Raw genomic sequence first — 25,776 nt, 5'->3', positions numbered from 1 at the left:
TGGAAGGACTTTTGTTGGAACATCTAATTCTATGGATGAACCTACTGAGGCCAAGAGAGGAACTCTGTAGTTAGAAGGTCTTCCCTGGAACTCATGTCTCTCAGTCTGCTTCTTTCCAGGCTGTTATCTGCCTGTACCCTGAATTTTTTGGCGGGTGGTATACAATCTGTTCTGCATTTTAAGATAAGGAAGTCAAGGCTGGAAGAGAAAGGAGTGATTTGTTTATGGTAATACAGCCTGAAGTTACTAGCCACTGTTCAAACCTGGATTTTTCTGATGCTAAGTTATTCTACTGTATGTATAACCAGCCCACAATGACACGTGTGTTGTTTCATTATTCTTGTCACATGTAGCTTAGCCCTGCTGTGGACCAATCAGAATTCTAGCCTAAGATCCTTCTCATTCTACACAATCTCTCATTCCCATGGCTGTGTCCCAGTGATTGTCACATCTGCATCTTCAGCCCAGATTGTTCTGCATAGATGCAAATCCAAGTCCAGATGCTCTCATATTGTCCTCTGCTTCCCGTCATAGCACATGTCCTGCTGTGTTGTGATTATGTGGTTCATCTCCCTGCCAAACAAAAAGCCCTGTGAGAGTAGGGGCTGGTCTGTTTGCTCCGTCCTCAATGCCTGGCACAGTACGGAATAAGTATTGGTTGTGTGAGCTCCAGTCCACCAGCCCATAGCCTGCAGGTGCCCTCTCCTGGGCCCCGGAAGCAGGTGCTTAGGGCAGGATTGCACATTCTAGGAATGGAAACAGCTAGGTCTCCACATAAGATATGGCAGAAATAACACAGAACTGGGGACACTGTGTAACATGGGATAGTATTCGATGGTAGGAGTTGCTTCTTGAATGAACAAATATGGGGTAAGAAAGTGATAGATACATAGGAGATATCTGATAATTTTCTGGTAGTAGGGAAGGGAGACAAGGGGGAAAACAAGAGCCTGGAGAATAAGGATCTTAGCATCGGGAGGTAAGACTTACTGAGATAAAAAGACTAAATGGGCCCCTGTGGAAAGGGAAATCTTGCATAAAGGATGTGCTGAGCAGGAAGCTTTGCAGGAGGGCAGAGCACCTGAGGAGTTGGGGCGTGCCTACTTTGGGGGCCACTTGGCCTTTCCTATTTTGTTTAGCACTTTGTCAAAGTGTAAGACATTATTAAAGATATTGAAGCGATTTAACATTATTGAAGATACGGTCCCTAGGAAGTGGAGCTAGTACTATTGGGTTGGGGATTATGTCATAGCAGGATTTTAATATAGGGAATAATTAATTATTGATATACTTTATGTGAGCTATTTAAACAAAATGAAATGATTCTCACCCTGTACCCCCCTTTCCCCCTCAGCGTCCTTCTAAATGGAAAATTATAAAAGTTAGAAGCATTGCCCTATGGATTCTGTGCAGGCACATAAGGTGGTATTTGTTGCTCATGTGACAACTTGTGAAGAGTATTGCTTAGGGATTTTGGAGGAGGAGAATTCATTTTCACTGACACCTATTTGTATGTCCTAGAAATACCCTAATTATTTGGAATGGTGTAGTTAGTGAGAAGCCCTGGTGGTGCAGTGGTTAAGAACTCAGCTGCTAACCAGAAGGTCGGCAGTTCAAATCCACCAACCACTCCTTGGAAACCCTATGAGCCAGTTCTTCTCTGTCCTGTAGGGTTGCCATGAGTCAGAATCAACTCGACGGCAACAGGGTATAGTTAGAGAGATATGTGTAGCGAACTGATGAGTTCGGGCTGGTAGAAATTTGGATTTCTAGTGCTTAGCCTGCGGCCTCAGGCAGGGAAACTGAGAGGCAGAGCGTGTTTGGTAGCATCCTTCTGGGCCAGGAGGGAGTTTAATTCTACTTATCATGACTGGAAACCTATTGGTTTAAAATAGAGTGATGATAGCTAGTAAATAGGCAAGTGAATGAGGAGAGGCAGCCCCCAGATGAATAATGCAAGGGATGTATGAATGGGAATTGAGTGAGAGTTCATTGATAAATTTATTGCCATATGGTAAATGACCACCCAAGAGACAGTGCTCAGGAGAGACCCGATTGACTTAGTCATTGATTCTGGGCTAATGCATTTTTAATAGCTACCCAGATGCATCTTCTAATTGGTGATTACATCACTGTTTGTTCCAGAATAAAGCATGAATCATCCTCCAGTGATGAAGAGCATGCAGCTGCCAAGCCATCAAATGCGAGCCACCTCCCTCTTTTGTCTAATGTCAGCTACAAAAAGACTCTCCGGCTCACTTCAGAGCAGCTGGTGAGTCTCTTGTCTTCACCGCGGCTGTGTTTGTCAGTACTCGCCAAGTGACAGTCGGCAGGGTGTCGTATGTGTGATGGCCTGGATATTCCTCTCACTTTCTGAATCCCTCTTTTACGTCCTGGCACCTTTTATATCCCAGGGTACCTGCTACCCTCTGGCTACCTCCAACCCCTTCTTTTGGTACCCCATGTTTCCAGCTGCTCCCCATTGTAACGTCAGCACCCTATCTAGGCTGGCTCTTTAATATCACCTCTACTCTTGTCTTCCCTACCTCAGTACCAGAGGCTCTTTTTCCAAGTGTTGGGAGGAAAACAGTCTGATTAAACTAATTTATAGCGAAGTATAAATGAATGATAGGGTTTAAAAATCTCTCAGGGCTGTTTTTCCTTTGAGATGTTTGCTAGCTCAAACGCATCTCTTAAATTGGTGGAAATCAAGCAGTTGTGATGGGATTTAGAGAATTTCAGGTAGCAGCAGCCATCATCCAATCCCTCTTTGCTTATGTTAAGACCTGTTTTCATTAGTCCCAGTCCTTCCCTGGAGCCTGTTGCCCATGCTCAGTCAGTGGGCCAATACCCCTCTTTTCTTGCTAATACAGTCTTTGGCCTTTATCCTAAGAGTTAGTGGAGAGCCAGGCTTAGTTGAGATGGTATTTAATGGGAGCAGATAATGAACAGGCCTGGACAACCATGTGATGCCACGTACATGCAGTCTCTCTGCAGCTGCCATGACCCACGGCTCTCCCCAGCAACCCCAGGGCAGAGCCCTTGAGTCAGGCAGCACCGCCGGGCTGTGGAAGCAGCTGGCATTCATGAGAGGGTCCAGCAGAGAGGTTCAGAACTGCCAAAAGGTGATTGTGCTTTTTGGATTTGGTGTGATTTCCTTTGGTTTAGACTTGTTCTTCTAGTATAAGGTGTGATTGATAACAGACCCCCCCCCCCCCGCAATTTGGGTTAGTATAGTAATCATTAAAAACATGGTTATTTAGGGAAATATATTTTCACACTTAGCAAACTAACTCCCCAAATCACAACCTTTCCTGTTTAGTCATGGAGTAGCAAGCATGTCCTATTCTGCAGTTGTGATTTATTATGCCAAGCCTTAGAGCCTATCATTTGACCCTGTCACCTGATTCTCACTCAGAAATATTGAAGCAAGTTTGCAGGGTCCTTGGAAGTAGATGCCTATGTAGGAAGTGGGCTAGCTGCATTATAAGTGGGTCTCGGAGAAGAGCTGAGGGTTTTCCCTCCAACCCCTGAAAGACCCTCTTCTGGAGCAAAAGAGGGGAAAGAAAGAATTATACAATGGCCTAGGATAACAATTTTTTAAAAAAGCCTAATCCCCTTTCTTATGGAACAGAAGCCAAATGTCTCTCGATCTGGGCCTTTCTCTCAAGCGGACAAATAGTTCATGTTTTTCAGAAAAGCCTGAAGTTGAAGAATGGCCCAAACGATGTGGTTTTCAGTGTCACCACGCAGTATCAAGGCACCTGTCGCTGTGAAGGCACCATCTATTTGTGGAACTGGGATGATAAAGTTATCATTTCTGATATTGACGGAACAATCACTCGGTAGGTATAACTGATTTAGGGGGCTGTCATGGATTTCTTAACTTCCAAGTAGACTCCTTGAGCCTGGCGTTAGTGTTTTACCTCTTCTCTGTAGCGTCACGGAAATCATGCAGATCGATTTCTGATACAATGAGTGCTACTCCAGACGGTCTTAGCTCCTTGAATTAAATAGCTGCATTTGGTTTGGTGGTGGCTGTCATCCAGGGCATCATCTCCCTGACTTTGCTGCTTACATGGATGCTGACTGAAGAGCGTCTTTTCTGAATGACCTTTTCACTTTTATTCAGCCCATCGAGAACCTTGATACATGATCAGTTGGAAGGTGCCCTTTCAGATATTAACATATTCTTTCCTGAGCATTCACATTTCATTACTTTAGCTTTGGGCTTTCTCTACAGAAATAAGGTCATGGGTCTCATTTGCATTTTCTTTCCTCTTTTTTCTCATTTGCATTTCTTATGAGGCATTTATGGTGCCATGAATCTGAATGGGCTTTTGTTCCTTTTGCTGTTTCCTTTTCACTTTCATTTCTTTCTCGTTTCTACATTTAGGTCGGATACCCTTGGCCACATCTTGCCCACCCTTGGGAAGGATTGGACCCACCAGGGGATTGCTAAGCTGTACCATAAAGTGAGCCAGTAAGTACAGAGCCTTTGCTTCCCATCTCTTGCCACACTGCTGGTGTACGCATGGCACTCTGCACACAGAACCTTTGCTGCCAGGTTATTGGTTAATTTACAGAGGGGGTCAAATGGGGATGGCGGTGGAGAATTCCAAGTGCGCAGTGAATCCCAGCAACTTCAAATTTGAATTCAGTACCCAAAAAGAAGAAAGGGAACTGTTAGATGAGTGGAAAATTAACAGGAGGCGGAAGATGGTGACAGCGTTCGGAGAGTGATTGAGGTTCAGTTCATACTGAAGAATATTAAAAGATATCAGATGAAAAAATGATAGTATTACATATTTCAAGTGATTTGCTTTTGCCTAAAATGTTGCAGATTCAAGTTTTCAGTTACAGTGCGGGTCCTGCGAGCCATCCAGCAGTACACATCTGTACACCTGGTCTGTGGAGTGCTCGAGGCTCAGGGCCCTTCAAGGAGTTTGCTTCTTCCCCCCTCCCCCATTCCCTGCCCTGTACTACCTTCCTGAGTCCAAGCCTCTGACTGCACATAGTCACAAGTTCCCCAGTTTTCTATGAACTAGAGTCTCCCATGTCCATTAGACCTCTCCCTCAATGCATCTGTTCTCCAGCCAGTTAGAGCTGGAAGGTTCCTACCTTAGTGTGAACTAGGACAGCCCTGTCTTTTCCTGGGTGAGGCAGGTGAGGCCCCTGGAAGTTACACAGTTAGTGGATGTCAGGACTTAGAACTCAGGCCTCATGATTCCCAGCCTAATGTGTTCATCTCTGGTCCACATTGGTAGTAACAGGGAGTGGGCAATGGGCAGTCAGCCAAAGCTATTTCTGCTACTCTGCAAACACAGATATACTTTCCTGGATTTCCTTCATTCATTTATCCAGCATTTACTGAGTGCCTGTTATGTGCCCGGTCCTATGATAGGTGCTTGGAGTATAATGAGCTGGACATAGTCTCTGACCTCATGGGCCTTATAATCCAGTAGGGGGTGTGGCTTGGAGAGAGAGAAGAGCTTGTATCCTGATGAGATTAAAAATATCTGATTTCTTCTTAGGGCCCATCTCACTGGATTGCCCCTATTTCTACAAGTTTCATCTTTTTAAAAAATTACAAAAGTAATAAATGCTTCTTTGAAAAAGAAGAGGTAAAGATTACAGAAATGTAAAAGTACAAAGTTTGGGCTTTTCCCTTCCTGCCCTACCACCAAGCTAATCCTTTCCCTAGAAGTGGAACAACTCTTAACAGTTTGGATCCCTCCTGCTAGACTTAAAAAAAATTCATTTACACACTCCCTGCCTGCCGTACACAGGTAATCACATTACTTAATAATGCATTATATCTTTTTTTTTTCATTACATATAAGGTTTACCTCATTCTTTTTAACTGCTGCACACAGTTCTATTGTATGGATAACCATGCTTCATTTAACTAATTCTTTATTGATGAACTTGGAGGTAGTTTTCAGTTTTTTTCACTAACAGTGATGCAATAAGCATTTACATACAATGTTTATTATATATAATGTGTGTGTAAATAAATATAGACACACTCATTTAGGACAGTATTGCTGTAACATAGATTTCCAGAAGTAGAATTGCTAGGTCAAAGGGTCAGTGCTTTTAAGATTTGATCAATATTGCCACATTGCCCTCTGCAAAGGTTATCCCAGTCTGCACTCCCGTAGACAGGGTAAGTGCCAGCCCCTCTCCCCACCACTTTATCACAGGCTGACCTTTTATTTAGAGGGACTAATCTACTGGTGAAGCTACCTAAACTTGCATGACATTGGAAATTTCATCGAATTGTAGTTGAAAGAAATCCCCATGGGTCAGGATACTGAGTAGGTTACAGCCTGATTCACTTTGGTTTCTGGAACATAAATCTATTCCTTCCCTTACTGCAACATTAAAAAAAAGGCACAGTCACATTCGCATTTTTTTTTTGGTTTTGATTTGTGTCTTAGGTTTTCCCAGAAAAGATATCTTACTGAAAAAGTAAGGTTATGTAGCTTCTTTGGTTTAGAATGAATGAGATGGTTAAGGGCTGGGAATACTTCTAGTATTTTCATTTTGGGTAAGAGGACAAAGCATAACGTGATGTGGAGACTTGATATTTATTTGTTCATCGAGTTTTGGGTGTGTAGCCAGTGGCACCAATACAGTTAGACCAGGGTGGTTTGCAGTGATGTTCAAGGCTTCCGGAGCAGCTAACATACAGCTTGGCCATGGCCTTTAGGGGTTCCATACTCAGCACCTGTAGGATAGGAGTCACTTTCAAAGCCCAGGAGCTTTGGGCCCCAGCCATCTGATGTATCCTTATTTTCTGCTCTGTTTCTCAGACCTTGCGCTAACGCAGCTGTGTTTCTCACTCAGTACTTTATTTTCATATCTTCCTGCCCTTGCTCATTTGATGGCCTCTGCTTGCCTTGCCTTTACCGCTGATTTTTGCCTCTTAATGTGTATTTATCCTTTAATGCCTCGCTCTGACCTGCAGTCCTCACGAAGCCTTTCCAGGAGAAAATCAGTGACCCCAGTCTGTTATAATCTGTTCCTCCTCTGGGCTTATTGAGTTCTTTATTGCTACCTGGTTGTCCAAGCACTTGGGCCTGGTTTGCTGGTTTTGGACCCCGTTTTGGAGTTTGAGTACAGGCTGGGCACGGTGTAAAGCTTCCGAGGCTGACTATTGATTAAAGTAAACTATGCAGTAATGTCTCACAGATGAGCTCCTTTGAAGGTCTTAGGCAGCCATGGCTGTGAGAAGTGCCAGGACCAAGAACTGATAAGAGTTTGTGACTCACTAGGATCCCTGGTGGCTCAGTGGTTAAATGCTCGGCTGCTAACCAAAAGGTCGGCAGTTGGAACCCACCAGCTACTCGTGGGAGAAAGATGTGGCAGTTGGCTTCCATAAAAGATTTACAGCCTTGGAAACCCTATGGGGCAGTTCTTCTCTGTTCTGTAGGGTTGCTGTGAGTTGGAATTGACTTGATGGCAGTGGGTTTGGGGCTTGGTGTGATTCACTGTTCTAAGGAGTCTAGGTCTTTCTTTTGAAGTTGTATTTGTGATTACCCAGTGTCTTAGTCATCTAGTGCTGCTGTAACAGATATACCACAAGTGGATGGCTTTAAAAAAGAGAAATTCATTCTCTCACAGTCTAGTAGGCTACAAGTCCAAATTCAGGGCATCAGCTCCAGGGGAAGGCTTTCTCTCTCTGTCGGCTCTGGAGAAAGGTCTGTGTCATCAATCTTTTCCTCCCTTGGTCTGGGAGCTTCTCAGTGCAGGAACCTCAGGTCCAAAGGACCTGCTCTGCTCCTGGCACTGCATTCTTTATAGTATGATGTCCCCACGTGTCTCTGCTCACTTCTCTCTTTTATATCTCAAAAGAGATTGGCTTAAGACACTATCTAATCTTATAGACCTCATCAGTATAACTGCCACTAATCCATCTTATTACATCATAGAGATAGAGTTTACAACACATAAGGAAGTCACATCAGATTACAAAATGGTGAATAGTCATACAATACTGGGAATCATGATCGAGCCAAGTTGACAGATATTTTGGGGGGACATAGTTCAATCCATGACACCCAGGAAGTAATTTAGCATGCTACAATACCAGGAAGCAGATGCCATTCAATTTCGGAAATTTGGACTGATCACTCTTTCCTGATCCTGCTTTCCGTGAATGTGGGTGCCTCTCAAATTTTATGCACTGCCGTTTTTGTCTGTTGAAAAAAAACAACCTTGCAGATAGCCACTTGCCTGGAAACAACAGAAAATAAGGACAATTTTATTGATTGATAGTTGAGTTAGCCTGTGATAAATGATCTGTAAGGCTGATTGCCACCTTGTTCATGTAGAGGGTATAGAGCCTACTTGGTTATTGGTTTAAAAAAAAAACACAGCGTTTACTTATTATTGATTAAAAAGAACTATAGTAAATACAAATGGAAGTATATGAAACTCCCTATTTCCTAAATTATCCAGATCGTTGAGCTAATGGGTCTTTTGGAGACTAAATTTGGACAATTAGTCTAATTTTCTACTTTATTTGATATATATTGAACATATATGTTACATATATATGTTACATATATATGTTAATATATATAATATAGAAATCAGTGTCCTCATGACTTAGCTAGAATGAATACTTTTATTGTTTCCACAGATAAATTAGTTCATCTCTGTGGTCTAAGATATGTAGCATCTCAAGCCCATGTACTGAAAATGGGAAATAATCATTAGCAGACTCATTAGGGTCTTTTTTTCCTTCTCCTGACTACAAAAAACAAAAAAAAAAACCCATTGCCATCGAGTCGATTTCGACTCATAGTGACCCCATAGGACAGAGTAGAACTGCTCCATAGGTTTTCCAAGGAGCGGCTGGTGGATTCAAACTGCAGACCTTTTTGGTTAGCAGGAGAGCTCTTAACCACTGTGCCACCAAGGCTGTGTCCTGCCCACTGCAGTTATCTATTCCTTTCACTTAAAATATTCTTAGTTTATTATAGTCATTACTCTCTGCCTGTAATAGATAAGATGATGTATGATTGGGAGTCAGGGGACCTGGATTCTGCAAAGGGCAACCATCAGCTCACCATAGGCCCTTGGACCAAGTACGTTCCCCTCTCTGAACCTTGATTTCCTCATCTATAAAATGAGGAAATTAGACTAAATGATCTCTTAGACCCTGTCCAGCTCAGAATTGTTCTGATACTGGGATGTAGTTGAATCTTACAAGGGTGTGGCTACTATAGCTTTCCTAAGCCAAGCCTCAGTCAGAGCTCAGGGAATTAGCTAGGATTTATGATTGCACACCTGCTGTGCACCAGGAACTATTCTAGGTGCTTTAGGAGTTACTGAGTTGGAAAAGATGGGCCCCCTACCTTCAAGGCACTTAATGATCATGTAGGATGAGCCGTATGTAGCCCATTGTAAAGAGGCAGTGGGGTAAGTATAATGATAAAGAAACTAATTTTATGAGGACATAAGTGAAGGAGAAATTAATTCTGATCAGAGGGGTATCAAAGAAGGTTTCGATGAGGAGATGGCACTTGAGTTGAGCCTTAATGGTTGAGTAGGGTTTTAAAGAGAAGAAAATTCATCATAGGTGGAAGTCAGAACGAGAGATTAACAGGTGTACTGTGTGCTCATGGAACAGGGACGCTTCAGTGCAGAATGTGGCATGGGGTAAAAAATGAAACAGGAAAGAAGGCTGGGACCAGATCACAGAGGGCCTTGGGTGGCAGGCTAAGAGTAAGCCTGTGTTTGGCACAGAGCCTTCCTTTCTTAAGGTAGCAAGTGATTATTCCTCCTCACAGGAGTACAAATGGGACTTCAGGGAGACAGAGGTCCCTTTTCTCCAGAACGGTAGTTCTCGACCACAGGACCTTTGGCAGTGTGCACAGACATTTTTGATTGTCATGGCTGGCTTCTAGTGGGTAGTAGTGTAGGCTGCTAAACATCCAGCAATGCACAGGGCAGCTCCTGCCAACAAACAATTATCCGGTCTAAGATGTCAACACTGCCAAGGCTGAGAAACCCCAATCTGGGAACTTATCTTGGAAAATGCTCTCAAAGGTAGTTTTTCCAGCTATTCAAATACCTTTCTGGGTCAAATATTTTAAAAGGGATATAGAGATTAGGACAGAAGGAGAAAACTGCTTGTCTCAAGCCCCTAATAACCTGGACATGGACTGTCCTTTCTTTTTTGCTCTGGTATTTCCCCCGAGCCCAGTTCCAATTGCTGAGAGTATTGGAGAAATAGGTGTGATAGATATGTGTGCATTGTACCTTTATTAAGCTGTTATATCTTCTCAGACAGTTAGTCTTTCCTACCCTTGGGTTCCCATTGAATCTTGTGTACACCTCTGCTTTGGCATGTGTCCTGTCTGTAATTGTCTGTTCTTCCCACAACACTATTTGTACCTGCAGAACTGGCCTCTGTCCTGCCATATATGCAGTCCCAGCTCAGCATGGGGTCTGGCCCAGGGAAGTGCTTAGTAAGTGTGTAGTGAGGGAAGGTGGGATGCATGTATGGATTGTGCACAGACTTGGGCTTCGTCTGCCTGGGGTTAGGTACCCTTCTGAGTGAGGGGTCTTACCTGTGAGGGGCACCATTGAGGGTAAGCTTTGGTGATTTGATACAACCTGAGCATTTGATGGGGCACTTAGCAGCATTTGCAAAGCTTTCACGAGGGTGAAGGTTCTGGAGAGGTAATCCCTGCTGCTACCAACAAGCATTTCCAGCTAAATTTAGTCATGGCCTTTGAAGCTGAACACTTGCATGGTGAGAACAACTCAGTGGCATGATCAAACTATGAAATGTATTTGAAAATCAAGTTTTGAATGAAATTAGCATCCCAGACCCCTGCAGGTGGCAACCTTCAGGACTTTGATGTGAAGAGCTGTATGTAGAAATAGTGATTTTTTAAAAAGACTGCACTAGTCAGACAGCTAAAATACAAAAATATTTAATTAAAAAGTTACTTGATTTTTTCAGGTGGATCCTTGTATTCCAAACAAGCTGATTTTCTAAATCGTTTTTTGTCTTAAAACTTTTCTGTTTCTTGGTTTTAAATAAAATATTATGAAGCAATTCAGAGACAGTTCCTTTCACCACCCTAAAATATTCATGTCCAACTTAGAAGAACAGTAAGTTGGGTGGGAAGTGGATAATTTGTTTTTGCCTATTCAGCAATGTTTTCTAACTGCCGTCTACATGCCAGGCACTGTTTTTGGCACTGGGGATACAGCAAGGCATGAGACAAAGTCCCTACCCTCATGGAGTTTGCAGATTAATGAGACAGTCAAACAATTGAATATAATATTAGTGATAAGTGCTATGAAGAAAAAGAAAAGCAGAGCAAGGGGATAGCACCCAGAGTGAGTGAGTGTGTCTTTGTGTGTATTTTATTTTAGAAAGAGTGGTCAAAGGCAGGGCCCTCTGAGGAAGTGATGTTTGAACAGACCTGGATGAGGTAAGGGAGCGAGCGAGCTCTGAAGATCTGGGAGACTAGTGCTCCAGGCAGAAGGAACAGCATAGACAAATGCCCAGTGCAGAAGTGAGCGTGGTGAACTGAGGAACAGAAAGAACACCTGTGTGGTTAGCCAGGTGTGAGGGGAGGGGGCAGTAGTAGCAGATGGGATTGGAGAGAAAGGCAGGGTCAGATCTTGGAGGCCTTTAGGCCATGGTGAAGAATTTGGATTATATTCTGTGAGAGATGGTAAACCATTGGAGGAGGGTTTTGAGCATGATCTGAGTAAATTTTAAGTTTTCTTTGGGTACTACATGAAGGCTCGATTGGGGTGGGCAAGGCAAAAGTAGAAGCAGGGAGATGATTAAAGGCTGTTGCAGCAATGGAAGCAGTGGTGGTGTGGACAAGGGTAGTAGCAGTAGGGGTGGTACTGTCAAAACGATTTGGGGCAGTGTCTGACCTCCTCTAACTTCACAAGGGGGAAGGAGAGCCAAGTCTAACAGCCCAAGGCTGATTCATATGAGGTGGGGGTCAGACATGCCTCATCTCTCTACCACCTTTACCAATTCTAACACCAAACGTCCCTCCCACAGCATTCTGTACTTCTCTGCTGGGTTTGACAGTTCGTTGCAATGGCCACACAGAACTCACAGACCATACTGATGATTATGGGGCTTATTAGGGAAGTAACAGTTAAATTCAGGCTCAGGAACACTCAGGATACAGTTCTTCCATCAGGACAGCCTCTTCCCAGCTGTGCTCAAAGGCACGCCTCTCCCTGGCCCTCAGCCTCTGTCCAAGGGCACTCAGCTTTCTCTCCCTGTGAAGTGGGAAGCCCACTGCCTTCTCCTGCTGCCGGGTCTCTGCTGCTGGGTCTCTCCTGCTGGTCTTTCCTTCCTTGGTGGTAGTGGGCTCGTCTCTGCTCTGAAATTGGCTCTCCTTTAAGGCAAAACTGACCAATCCCCTTGGTGAGCCACAATTACCTTATCACACAGTCCTGCTCAGTCACTTGGGTGGGAGTTACAAGACCATGGCTAGAAGGGCCACACACAAAAGTAATCAGTGGCACGGCAGGTGCTGAGGAGATGGTTTTGGGATAGGCTTGGTGGCAGAGCCGAGAAGACTTGCTAGTGGACTGAGGTGGGTGAGGTGGCTGTGAGGAAAAGTAGAAACCAAGATGGCTTCTGGAATTTCAGCTTTACACCTGGGTTAATGAGAGTGCCATTTGTTGAGGTAGGGAAGACTTCAAGGAGTGGTCTTTTTTTGATATACTATGTTTAAGATGCAGGAGCCCTGGTGGCGCGATGATTACGTGCTCAGCTGCAAACCGAAAGATAAGTGGTTTGAACCCACCAGCCACTCCACAGGAGCAAAGATCTGCTCCCGTAAAGATTTCTGCCTAGGAGACCCTATTCTGTCCTATAGGGTCACACTATGAGTTGGAATCCACTTGTAAGCACACAACAGCACGTTTAAGATACTATTACATGTCTAATAAGTAATGTGGATTTTGCAGTTGGCTATATGGATCTGGACTTTAGGAAGAAGGGTGTGGACTGAAAACATAAATTTGGGTGGTATCAGTGTATAATTGGTACTTTAAAATTTTTTTAAATAATTTATTCAAAGTATTATTTAAACAAGTAACCAATATAAAAATTATTAATGAGATATATTATATTCTGTTTTTTATACTAAACAAATATTTGAAACTTGGCATATATTTTCTACTCATAGCACATCCCACTTAGGACACTGAATTTTCGATGGTTAAAAAAAGTGAAATGTACAGTAGTCCTGCTAAAGGAATACATTTGTGTTAACAGAAAAATATTTTACACTTGTTCAGTTTAGATGTGGCAAATAAGGCCATGGAAGTGGTTGAAATCACCTAGGAAGTGAGGGTGGTGAGAAGTGAGTCCTAGGACCCCAGGACACTCCAACCTTTCAAGCCTGGGTGGAGGAGACGGAAGCAGCAAAGGCATCATTTCTGAGAAGGAGTGGCCAGGAGAAGGCGGAAACCAGGAGACTGGGGAGTCTGAAAGTCGAGTGCAGGAAGTGTTCTAGAGGCAGGAATGATCAGCTGTGTCAAACGCTACTGCGAAGTCTATTAATATGAGAGCTGAGCGTTGGCTACTGGATTTAGCAAGATGGACGTCACCGGTGACCTTTACAAGGGCAGTGACGAAGTGGGAACAAAAGCCTTATTGGAGTGAGCTGAGGAGAGAAAGTCAAGTGAAGAAGTGGAGTCAGTGAATATAAACAGTTCTTTGAAAGAATTTTGTTGTACAGGGGTACAGAGAAATGGGATTGTAGCTGGAGAGGGTCTAAGGAGGTTTGTGTGTGTGTGTGTGTGAGATTGTTTTTGATTTGGTTTGTTTTTAGGATGAGGTGAAAGTGATTACAGCATATTTATATACTGATAGGAAGGGAGGATTTGATGTGCGTTTGTGGTGGGGGTGGTGGAGGGAGTTGAGGGGTGTGTCTCACTCCTGGAGCAGTCTGAATTGGCAGATGGGGATGGGATCCTGTGCGCAAGTGAGTGGGTGGCTCTTAGCTAGGAGCAGGAACAGGGGAATGTGACCGGTACAGATGCAGGTAGATTGGCCAGTCTGAAGATCTGACCCTCAGGTTCCCTAGCAATAACGCAGGGAAAATACCTACCAAACCATGTCCTGAAGAAGATGAAATGAAGTGATGAATGTGCAAGTGCTTAGTAAATTATAGTGCAATGCACATAGGCCTCTTTCTATATTGAAAATAAGATTTTGTATAAAGTGGACTTTATTTGTGAGGGAGCGTGCAACAATGCCATTCTTCATGAAACATAAATCAGGGTTTGTGAATACAAGAAGTCCCATTTTATGATGCCATTAAATATGCATATTTTGTCTCTTTTCCAGAAATGGATACAAGTTTCTCTACTGCTCCGCACGTGCTATTGGGATGGCAGATATGACCAGAGGATATTTGCACTGGGTTAATGAGAGGGGCACGGTGTTACCTCAGGGACCGCTGCTGCTGAGCCCAAGCAGTCTCTTCTCTGCCTTGCACAGGTACCGCCCTCAGGCTTTGTCCGCCTCCAGCTCCCAGATCTTTGGACCAGTTCAGGCCCTCTTTCTTCCTAACTGGAAATTTTGCAAGAATATTCTTAACTGGTCTTCCCCAACCAATATCCAGGCTCCAAATCAGGCATCAGAAAAATCATTGTAAAATGCAGATCTAGCCCTGCCGCCCTCTGCTCTCCACCCTTCCTTCCCGGGCTCCTCAGGGCCCTCAGAATCGCCCCCAGATTCATTAGCTTGTGTAGCGTGACTCTTCATGACCTGCCCCTCCCCTCCTCTCCAGTTCCTATAACTCAGTCATCCTGAGCTACCTCTGTTTTCCAGAATGATATTCTCTACTTTGAGCCTGTACAGATGCTATTCTCCTTTTTTGGATAGCTCACCTTCCCTCCTGCACCCACTTTGCTTTGCCAGGCTAAGTCTTAATAACCCTTTGAGAATCAACTTGTATCCACCTAACCTGAAACCTAGGCTAAGTGGCCCCTCTACCAACTGCTACCACCCATCTGACCTTGGGCTCCCGTGATACTTGTTGTCGTTTCTCAGAGCTGTAATTACACTGTTTATTTTAATGATCCTCTAACAGACCACTAGCCAATTTCTGATTACCTGTCTCTCCCTTCGCCTTTCTAGCCTTATTCAAGGAAGCCAAACCAATCTAGCCCGGCCTCATTGGAGGGGAAGGAAGGGGGGAGAGAAACAAGGGACTTCCCCATAGTTTGAGGCCCAGAGCATAATCTAGTGTGGTCAACTACAGGACATTGGTCCTGCTAAAGGTTAATTGTAAGTGTCACGTAGTTGTGTCTTTAAGACCCACTGAATGGCTTTGACATGGTTCTGCCTGAATTTGGGGGCCAGATTAGCTCCTTGCTGTTGCTAACCATGCAAAGCTGTGGAAAAATCCAGAGGAGCCCAAAACAGCATGTTGACACTTCCTGACTATTTTTCTTTAGCTCTTCAGATACCTTTTCCATCTTTGTTTTGTATGAGTAGTCACTTTTTTTCCTCTAGTAAATGAGCTCACATTAAAACTTGCGTGTTTTGAGGGGAAAAGTCCGTCAAAAACCTATGGATTCTGTGGTGTATGTCAAGCCCTAAGAGCTGTCGTAACAGTGTAGATTACAATAGAAATCCAGGTGTGTTAGTGGAGGGGTGTCCTGAGTTATGCTGACGGTGTGCAACAAGCTGCTCATTAGCGCATGTTAAGTACTAAGGCTTTGCTAGGGCAAGAGCTGACGTTATTACTCTGACATCCTGCCACTAAAAATCAAGTTAAAGCCGTCTTGTTATTCTTTCCTTATTATTAATATCATTTTTTGCCTGTGAGGAATTATTTTAAAAACAAACAAACACAAAACCCTCACAGAGATAGAGGTGCTTCTGATGTCAAACGGCCAACAGCCTGGTCCTTTCTAGCTCCAGTCTAACCACAGCCATTGCACATTAACAGTTCTGAAGGTTTTCTAGGATTGCTGGATAAGTCCACCAACTCTGCCGTGAACACGGATGGCCTTCCTTACTCATGTTAGCTCCCTGTATTCATCGGTTATAGACTGCCGTATTGAAGGACCACAAAGTGAGTGGCTTTAAATAACAGAAACTTATTGTCTCACAGTTCTGGAGGCTAGTAGTTTGAATTCAGGGTGTCAGCTGGGCCATGCTCTCTCTGGAGCATGGAGGCTCTAGGGGAAATCCTTCCTTGTCTCTCCCAGCTTCTGGTGGCCCCAGGTGTTCCTTGGCCTGTGGATGCATCCTCACATGGCCATTTTTCCTCTGACAGCCTGTGCCTCTTTTTTTTTTTATTATATGATTCCATTTACATGAAACATCTAGAATAGAGAAATGCATAGAGATAAAGAGTAGATTAGTGGTGGGCTGGGGGAGGGGGAGATGGGGAGCCACTGCTTACTGGGCACAGGGTTTCTGTCTCGGGCGATGAAAATGTTTTGGGAACAAATCATGGTGATGGCTGCACAACACTGTGAGTGATCAGTGCCACTCGACTTGAAAATGGGTTAAAATGGCAGATTTTATGTTATGTGCATTTCACCACAGTAAAAAAAAAAAAAAAAGTATTAGTAAAACAGTATGCTGTAGCAGCAGGAGAAAGTCTGCATGCGGAGAGAAGAAACAGGATCCAAAGCAGGTTCAGTAATAAAGAACAGGCAAGGTGGCCTGGACAAGCCTAGGAGGGAAAGAGAGCCTGGGGCAATGGTTGAAAGTGGAAGGAAGTCTTCTCTGGAGGACTGTAAGCCTAGGCCATTTAGCTGAGAGAGAGCCAGTAATTGTACCAGGTAAATTGAGTTTCATCTGTCTGCCTAGACACCAAGCCAATGCTGCAGTTTTCCCTAGGTTTCTTAGATGGAAAAAAACTTGATTTGCTTGGGGTTCAAACTGAGGAAGCAGTTTTCCAAAGTCATTCATCCACAGCCACTTTCCCATTAAATTAGGTTCTGGAGCTGGCCATTGCATGGTGGGGAATCCAGCATCACTGTTTTGGCATGTTATGGTTCCTATTCCAAATTACAGTATGTAATATCCCAGAGTGTCAGACAAAATAGAGGTAGAAGATGTTAGGAATGTACATGGAAGGGAGCAATCAGAACTGGACTGCCTCGGGAGTGAAGAAGCCAGGCGGTGGACCTTCAGCTTCTGAAATAGGATGGGTAGCATTGCTAGAGAGAGCTAGAAGACGTCTTTGGGTCAAATAGTCTTCTAAGGAAAACTACTTCTTGTTAGGGTTTCTTTTTGCTCTGTGGAAAATCCTGGAGTACCTTCTGAGCAGCGTGTATTCATTCAATAGTAACTGGCTGCTGCGCCGTTGGTTTTGCTGAGGAAAGCTGGACGGTAGCACAGTGAAGGACATCTTGGCTGTTAAAAAGGGGGTTCCCTACCCCCGGCGCTGACCCCAGCCCAGCATCACCGTTCACCAGACAGGGTACAGCCAAGTCCAAGATCTCTGTCTCTTCTTTTACAAGGAGTGACTCAGGTGGGATCAGGACCCCCTCTACTCCAGTGTGTGACCTCTCTTAACTGATAACGTTTCCAGAGACCCTGTTTCCACACAGGGTCACATTCACAGCTATCGGGGGTTTGGATTTCCACATAATCTTCTTGGGGGGCACAATTCAATCCGTAACACCTATGGACAAGACATCTTATTTGGGTACAGTTCTGATTATACTGCCAAGGTTTAAATTGGAACGAAGGAGAAGGAATGTCGTGGGTGAATCTGCATGTAGCATGGTCTGTGTGATCTCAGCAGGGGCTGGCAGAGAGGGTTCTGAAGTGGGACTCAGGAGCCCCAAGCTTTAATTGTGTGTGGCGATGCTTACCGGTGTGACGAGAGTGATGCCTCCCTTTTCTGAGTCTGTTTCCTCAACTACCAAGTGAGGGGTTGGATTAGAAGATCCTAAGGGTGCTTTCCGACACTAGAATGCTATGATTCCAGGAAACATGTCTGGAAAAAAAAGTTGAGAATTTTTTATATGCTTACTCTTTTGGTTCGGGAGCTGCTTGCTCCTATTAAGGTAGAAATTTGATTTGAGTCATGTGATTCTTTTTAGTTACCTACCCTGTTTGTTGTGGAGACAGCTATTCAGATTATTTTCATAAATGCTCAATGACTGCAGTATGTATTCTTAATAAGTATGGCTCCAGTCTCTTGGGTAGTCTCGGTGATGAGTTGAGCTGATGGGCAGGGTTGGGCAAATTAGCCTTTGCCATAATTCCCATGACCCTGGGTTACTGAGCAGAGTTTAGCTTCTGGAGTTAGGCAAAAACAGAGGCTGGCGTCTGTCTGTGGGAAAGAAGACATTATTCTGTAAGTAACTCAGTTTTCCCTTTGGTGTTCTGAGCTGCTCTGAGGCTTGGACAAGTGACTTCTTTTTGTTGCTAGAGTAAAATTACTAATAGGGTGAGGTGAGTACCAGTGACTGTTTGCAAATTCAAATGAGCAAAGAGATTGGACATACTGAGGTAGAATCTGTATTGCACCCCGCAGCAAGTCTCAGCAGTCCTCACCACTCACTCCCTAGGGATCCTAACTACCAAACCAGGAGTCATGCACCTTCAAAGCATTTGGTGGCATGGGGCCACTGAGGTCTTTTCTTACTGTGGACTACTTACCTTCGGATATATGCCTGCAGACATCTTCCTCCTCGCCCTCCAGCATACCTCCTGTGTGCGTGTGTGTGTGTGTGTGTGTGTGTGTGTGAGAGAGAGAGAGAGAGATTAAAGCAGGAAGTTGAGTTTTGATGTTTCCCCCAAAATGCATTGAAGTTTGAGACTTATACCAAAAAAAAAAAAATAAACAAAAACCAAACCCATTGCTGTCGAGTCATTCCGACTCATAGTGACCCTATAGGACAGAGTAGAACTGCCCCATACGGTTTCCAAGAAGGTGCTGGTGAATTCGAACTGCCAGCCTTTTGATTAGCAGCCAAGCTCTTAACCACTGCACCACCAGGGCTCCACCATATGTCTGTCTCTAAGGGTTCTGACATGTAGAATGCAGGCCCCTCATGTTAGTGTTAAGGAGGGCCCTGGAGCCTACACAGGTCAGTGCAGAGCCAAGACCAGCCCTTGGGTCGTCTGACACTCAGTTTGGTGCTCTATCTTCATCATCATCATCATCATCATTTAAATTACATATTGAGTAGGTACAAAAGAATATTTCTTAAATATATGCGACGTATAAAGGATAAGCCAACAGAGAACACCAGTGTACCCATCCCCCAGTTAGAGAGAAAGGACAGTACAATTACATTTGAAGTCCTTAATTGCCCTCATCCCTCCCCTCTCAGAAGTAGCCCCTGTTCTTGAATTTTGTGTTAATTGTTCCTTGTTTTTCTCAATGGTTTTATCCCATATATTTATGTGTGTTATATGTTTGTAATCCTAACCAGTATATTTGATTTTGCGTGTTTGTGAACTTTGTATAAATGGAAACGTGTGTTCTTCTGGAGCTTGCTTTTTTCGATCAACATTATGTTCCCAAGATTGTTGATGTAGCTGTAATTCATTCATTTTTTATGATTGCATAGTATTTTGTTCTGTGGCTCTGCTTTTATTTATCCATTTGAGTGTTGATGGTTATTTGAGTCATTTCCAATCGTTGCCACTGTGAGAGCAGTGCTTCTGTGAACATTCTTGTGGTTGTCTGCTGGGGCACATATGCAATGTTGCTCTGAAGTATATGCTTAGGAGTGGTATTGCTGGGCCATAGAGTATGCACATCTTCAGCTTTACTAGGTAATTCCAAACTCTTTTCCAAGGTAGTTGAACCAATTCATGCACCCAGCAGCAGTGTCTAAATGCTCTGTTTATTCTGCTTTCTTGTCAAAACCGTGTCAGACGTCTACATTTCTGTCCATCTGGTGAGGATGAAATGTCTCTTTTCATATGTTTATTGGCCATTTGGGCTTCTTCTTCCATGAAGTGTCTGTTCAGATCTTTTACCCGTTTTCCTTTTTGGTTTGTGAGAGCATGTTATATGATTGTCTGTGTACTTAGCCTGTATGCTGAGTGTCACCAACATCTTTCCCCAGTTATGGCTTTTGATGAACAGAACATTCTTAGTTTCATGTAGTTGAACGTATCATTTCTTCTGTCATCTGTACTTTTTGTGTGTTAAAAAATCCTTCCCTAACCTGTAGGCATAGTCATATTCTTCTGTATTCGATGGTTTTGTCTTTAATATTTTGGTCTAGAATCCCCTGGGAACTGATTTTCATGTATAGGGTGATGTTGTGTTGCCATGTGCCATGGAGTCAATTCCTACTCATAGCAACCATGTAGGACGGAGTAGAACTAACTGCCCCACAGGGTTTCCTAGGCTATGATCTTTGTAGGAGCAGGTCACCAGGTCTTTTCTGCCATGGAGCAGCTGGTGGGTTCAAACCTCCAACATTTTGGTTTGCAGCAAAGTGCTTAACCATTGTGCCACCAGGGCTCCTTATATACAGTGAACTAGGGTCCAATGTCTTTTTTTTTTTTCCTATATAGATATTCATTTCTCCCAGAAAGTCCATCCTTTCCCTCCCACTTTGAGGTGCCGTTGTGGTCTTACATCAACATCTCTGTGACTCTGTTTCTGGGCCTTCTGTTTTGTTCCATTGGCAAAGGGACAGGCAAATTGACTGTTACCACACGGTCTATAAACTACTATAAACCAAAAAAAAATGCCATTGCTGTCTAGTGGAATTCTGACTCACAGCAACCCAGTAGGGCAGAGAAGAACTACCCCACAGGGTTTCCAAGGCTGTGAAATCTTTACAGAAGTAGACTGCAACATCTTTCTCCTGCAGAGTGGCTGGTGGTTTGGAACTGCCGACCTTTTGGTTAACAGCTGAGCGCTTTAACCACTAAGCCACCATGGCTCCTGTTAAACTATTATAGCTTTGTAATAATTCTTGATGATGTGTAGTAAGGCAGGCTCCTCAACTTCCTGTTATCAGAGGTGTGTTGGCTATTCTTTTCCTTTGCTCATTGAAATTACAGTGAATCTGTACATCAATTTAGCAGAAATCTTTCTCAATATAATACTGAATCTTCCAATTCAAGACTATGATCTACTTCTTCATTTATTTAGGTCTTCCCTAATATATTTCAGTACAGTTATACAATTTAATTCATAAATGTCTGGCACATTTTTTGTTAGGTTTATTCATAGACATTTGATATTTTAAAATTCTATTTAAAATACTATTTACAAAACTATGTTTTCTACCTATTTGTTTCTGATGCATGAAAATGCAGTTGGTTTTGGTACATTGATTTTGTTGTCAGCAACCTTATTAAACTCTTATTAGTACTGATAATTCATCTGTAGGGTCTTTGGGTTTTCTATGTAGATATTTTTTTGTGAATAATGGTAGGTTTTTTTCCCTTCCTTTCCAGTCCTCATCACTTTTGTTTATTTTTCTTACTTCATTGCACTGGATAGAACTTGCAGTACAGGGTTGAACTGAAATAGTAAGAGTGACCACCATTATTTCAGTATTAAATAGGATGTTTGATACAGGGTTATGAGTATTACCTTCTATTCCTGGTTTAAGAGTTTTCATCCTGATTAGATGCTGAATTATATCAGATAGTCTTCCTGTATCTATTGAGATGATTATGTTTCTTCTCCTTTAATCTGTTATTATATTAAGTTAATCAATTGAAATATCAAGTTACTCTTGCATTCTTGTACTAAACCCAATTTTTATTCCCTCTGGGGGTCACTATGGGTCGGAACTGACTTGATGGCAATGGGTTTTTGGGGTCAGTTTGCAGAGTTTGGGTGGTGCAAATGGTGTTAAGCGCTCGGCTTAAAAAGGTTGGACGTTGAAGTTCACCCAGAGGTACCTCAGAAGAAAGGCCTGGTGATTTACTTCTGAAAAATCAATCATTAAAAACCCTATGTAGTATGGTTCTACTTTGACACACATGGGGGAGCCATAATTCAGAATTGACTTGATGGCAACTGGTTTTTACTGGGTGGGGTCAGTTTGCTTATGTGTATTGATTTAGGATTTTGCATTTACATGGGCCAGATTTTGTGCATACTGCTCGTTTTTAGGTCTTGTTTTTGAGGTTATGCTACCTCATAAAATGACTTTGGGAATATTTCTACCGTGGGTTTTTTGGTTTGTTTTTTTGTGGGATGACTTTAAAGTACTGATTCAGTATCTATCTAGTGCTTTTTTGGGGAGGGCAACTGACTGACTTACACATAGTTAATTTTCGAAGGTCTGAACGTGTTCTTGAGTTGCGGCAACTTTTGAAAGTTAAAAATAGTTGTTGCTATTAAGGAAACGTGTCTTCTCATTCTGATCCACTATTTATTTATTTTAACAGAGAAGTGATTGAAAAGAAGCCAGAAAAGTTTAAAGTCCAATGTTTGACAGACATCAAAAACCTGTTTTTTCCAAATACAGAACCCTTTTATGCTGCTTTTGGAAACCGACCAGCTGTAAGTAATAGATGGGCTCTATCAGAGATTTTGAAATTACTACCTTTTCTGACAGCAGTCACCTGACAGCCCTGGCCTAGAGCTTTCTATAAAGCCAGCTGCTCAGCCTGCATCCTACAAGAGATAGCCTGGTAAATAGCCACTTGCCTACATCTCAAGGAAAGGAGAGTTTACATTATTTCATGAACCCTAGTTTTCTTTAAAGCTTGGCAAGTTGGTTTCAATTTGAAGCATGACATGTGGGCTAGAAACTCCAGATTACCTGGTCCCACCTAGTTGCTCAATTAAAATGGCAAAGTGTAACACATTCGGGTACCCTCTGAGTCACATGGCTACTTGCTTGCTAAATAAGTAAGTAGAACAGGAACATATGCTAGGATTAGACCCTTTCCATCAGAAGGGAACCCCAAAGCGAACCCTAAGCACAATGGTGAATTCAGCATTTCAATGTAACATAGTATTGTTTCATATGGTGTCACAAATGCTTTGAGGTTTTGCATGTACTGTCCAGATTGACTGGAAAGTTCAGCATTCCGGAGACCCTGTTTATCTCTCCACATGCTGACCTGTAGTATGAGGGTAAGTCAAAAAGTATTGCTACTAGGGTTCCAGTTCATACATGCATGGGTTTATTCCAAACAAAATGTATTTAAACATGTCTCTGTGATCAGTGGATGGCTGTAGACAAGTTCTCTCCACAATACACTTGTCTTAGTCTTGTTAGGGTGCCTTCAAAAAAAAAGGATACTTTCTGTGCCATGGAAAAAAAACGATTTTGAGGTCAGGGCTAATATCCAATTTTTAACATAACTTAAGTGGACATCTGCTCAAATCGTTGAAGCTTTGCAACAAGTTTATGGGAATGCTGCCCCACATAGAACAGTTTTTAGATGGATCAAGTGTTTTAGGGAAGGTCAGGAAGACCTCAAAGATGAGGCAAGAGAAGGAAGACTGCTCAGAATGTTATGGCAACTGTTTTTTGGGATTCCAAAGGGGTAATCTTGATAGATTTTCTTGAAGGACACAGGATGATCATGAGGGCTTATTATGAAGAACTTTTAAGAAAATTGAAAACTGCACTGGTGAGAAAAAGGCCAGGAAATTTGCACTGAGGAATTTTTTCCCACCACGACAATGCACCTGCTCATTCTTCAAGGGTAGCAAGGGCTGTCCTAAGAGAATCTTGTTGGGAAACCCTTATCCCATCCACCCTACAGCCCTCATCTTGCCTCTTCACCATCTTTGTGTTCCCAAAACTCAAAGAACATTTAAAAGGAACACGATTTGAGTCCCTCCAGGATGCCAGAACTGCCATTTTGATGTGGTGTAAATCGCAGAGTGCAGAATTCTTTAGGGGCGGTGTTAGACAGGTGGAAACACCACCTTGAGAAGTGTGCAGACCTCGATGGAGGATACGTCGAGAAACAGTAGCCTCACAGTTTGATATTTTTGTTTAATAAAGGTTTCTTTGATTTTATGGAGCCCTGGTGGCGCGGTGGTTAAGAGATTGGCTGCTAACCAAAAGGTCAGCAGTTCAAATTCACTCCTTGGAAACCCTATGGGGCAGTTCTACTCTGTCCTATATAGGGTTGCTATGAGTCAGAATCAACTCGACAGCAACGGGTTACGGGTTATGATTTTGTAGCAGTACTTTTTGACTTACCCTCGTATAGTTGGGTGCTAATTACCCAATAAGAAAATTCTCTTACTTTTTGAAATCATGACACAGAAAATGGGTCAGAGAATAACCTTAAGAAATGTTAGAACTGCAGGGGAGGTGGTAGGTTATCTACTCTTTAACTCAGTTCTTGAACAAATGAGGGAACTGAGGCCCAGAGAAGAAAACGAATTTAGTAGTTTTATCGTCAAAGGATATTCTTTCTCTACAAGACTTGGAGACAAAACTTGGTTAATGAAAATTTTGTAATATTGTAGAAAATCAAATATCATGTATTTGTTTTTACAGTTTTCTAATTAACCCTTTCAATGGCCTTTACCAATATAGGATGTATATTCATACAAGCAAGTGGGAGTGTCTTTGAATAGAATATTCACCGTCAATCCCAAAGGAGAACTAGTACAGGAACATGCAAAGACCAACATCTCATCGTGAGTGTCCGTGAACGTTCTACGTTGTTACTTTATTGTAACCGCTGTTGCTCTCCCTTTACTCTTGGAATGGTGTTTTACAGTTTATAGTATACCTTTTCATTACTTGTTGCCTGTGTTTCAATCTTTAATTACTATAATGAAAAATATATTTTAACTTCTTGTATTTTTTCCAAAACTTAAATTTTGGACAATTTAAATGCAATCATTTCCCTCCGGGTCTAAAGTTGAAGGCAGTGGTTAGATTCTGCTACAGCAGGGAATTGAATGAATCTGAAAATTTGTAGCATAGATTTGCCAAGTTAGTTTTGAAAGCCTAGCATGTGAATTAGGAATATAACCAAATTGAAATGTCACATGAAGCTGTATTTAAAGATGAGGGGCTGTTTATCTCTTTCCATGCTGACCTGTAATAATGGTCTTGCCAGAAACCTTGTTGTGTAGTTATAAACATTCCCCTTGCATTTTTGGTCAAAACCCAGTTTCCCTAAGTCAGAGGCCTAAACTGGATACCTGTTTTTAATGAGGCATTCTAGTTGGCAGTGGTGTCCCTCTTGACTGTAAAATGCCTCACTTTGGGCTCCTAACTTCTTAGAATGGAGAATGTTTCCACATTCTGTGAGAGATGTGTTAGGGCGCTTTGCTCACTGGGTGACGTCAGCCCAGGCAGACAAGCGTCGTCCTGCCTGGTCCATTTCAGAGGCTGGACCTCCCTTGGCCTGGTCTGTGCAGATGTGGAAAATAGCCTCTGGCCTGAGTGACCCCAAGGCCTGACAGAGCCTTCCTTATCTGGCAGCAAGACAAGGGGAGTTTGGTTCTAGCAGCTTCCTAGGGATCAGTCTTCTCCAGGCACCTCATGTGGTTTTAGATCAAGGAGAAATGTGGATTCCCTCCAGAATACATCACTTTCAAGAAGACCCTTATACCAGCTGGCATCTACTACTTCAGCTTAAATAGGGCAGTTTCAGGCCCAAGGGATCCCTGGGGCCTGCCCTGGACAAGGCTCCCTCCCCCATAGTCATGCCAGTACGAAAACAACTCCCACAGTTTGTGGGGAGACAAGCGAAGGTGGAGCCATGACCCTCCTCCGTCTTTGACCTTGTAAGTCAGTGTCGGGCTGCTTTCTGATCCTTGACCATGTAAGTCAGTGTCGGGCTGCTTTCTGATCTTTGACCTTGTAAGT

The 25,776-nt window shown here is 43.0% G+C and overlaps 1 protein-coding gene across 1 annotated transcript in view; it reads left to right on the top strand.

Moving 5' to 3' along the window:
* The window catches only part of LPIN1 (lipin 1), an 84,603-nt gene that overhangs the window by 52,648 nt on the left and 6,179 nt on the right, over positions 1 to 25,776 (top strand). Inside the window, exons 15-20 of the mRNA XM_023728243.1 lie at positions 2,146 to 2,272; positions 3,697 to 3,845; positions 4,397 to 4,483; positions 14,363 to 14,515; positions 22,370 to 22,484; positions 24,490 to 24,593. Of these exons, the coding sequence (XP_023584011.1) occupies positions 2,146 to 2,272; positions 3,697 to 3,845; positions 4,397 to 4,483; positions 14,363 to 14,515; positions 22,370 to 22,484; positions 24,490 to 24,593 (735 nt within the window). The remainder of the gene's footprint in view (positions 1 to 2,145; positions 2,273 to 3,696; positions 3,846 to 4,396; positions 4,484 to 14,362; positions 14,516 to 22,369; positions 22,485 to 24,489; positions 24,594 to 25,776) is intronic.

This window comes from Trichechus manatus, unplaced genomic scaffold (assembly GCF_000243295.1).
Source record: "Trichechus manatus latirostris isolate Lorelei unplaced genomic scaffold, TriManLat1.0 scaffold00023, whole genome shotgun sequence".
Classification (NCBI taxonomy): Eukaryota; Metazoa; Chordata; class Mammalia; order Sirenia; family Trichechidae; genus Trichechus; species Trichechus manatus.
This window is presented reverse-complemented; position numbering and strand designations above follow the sequence as displayed.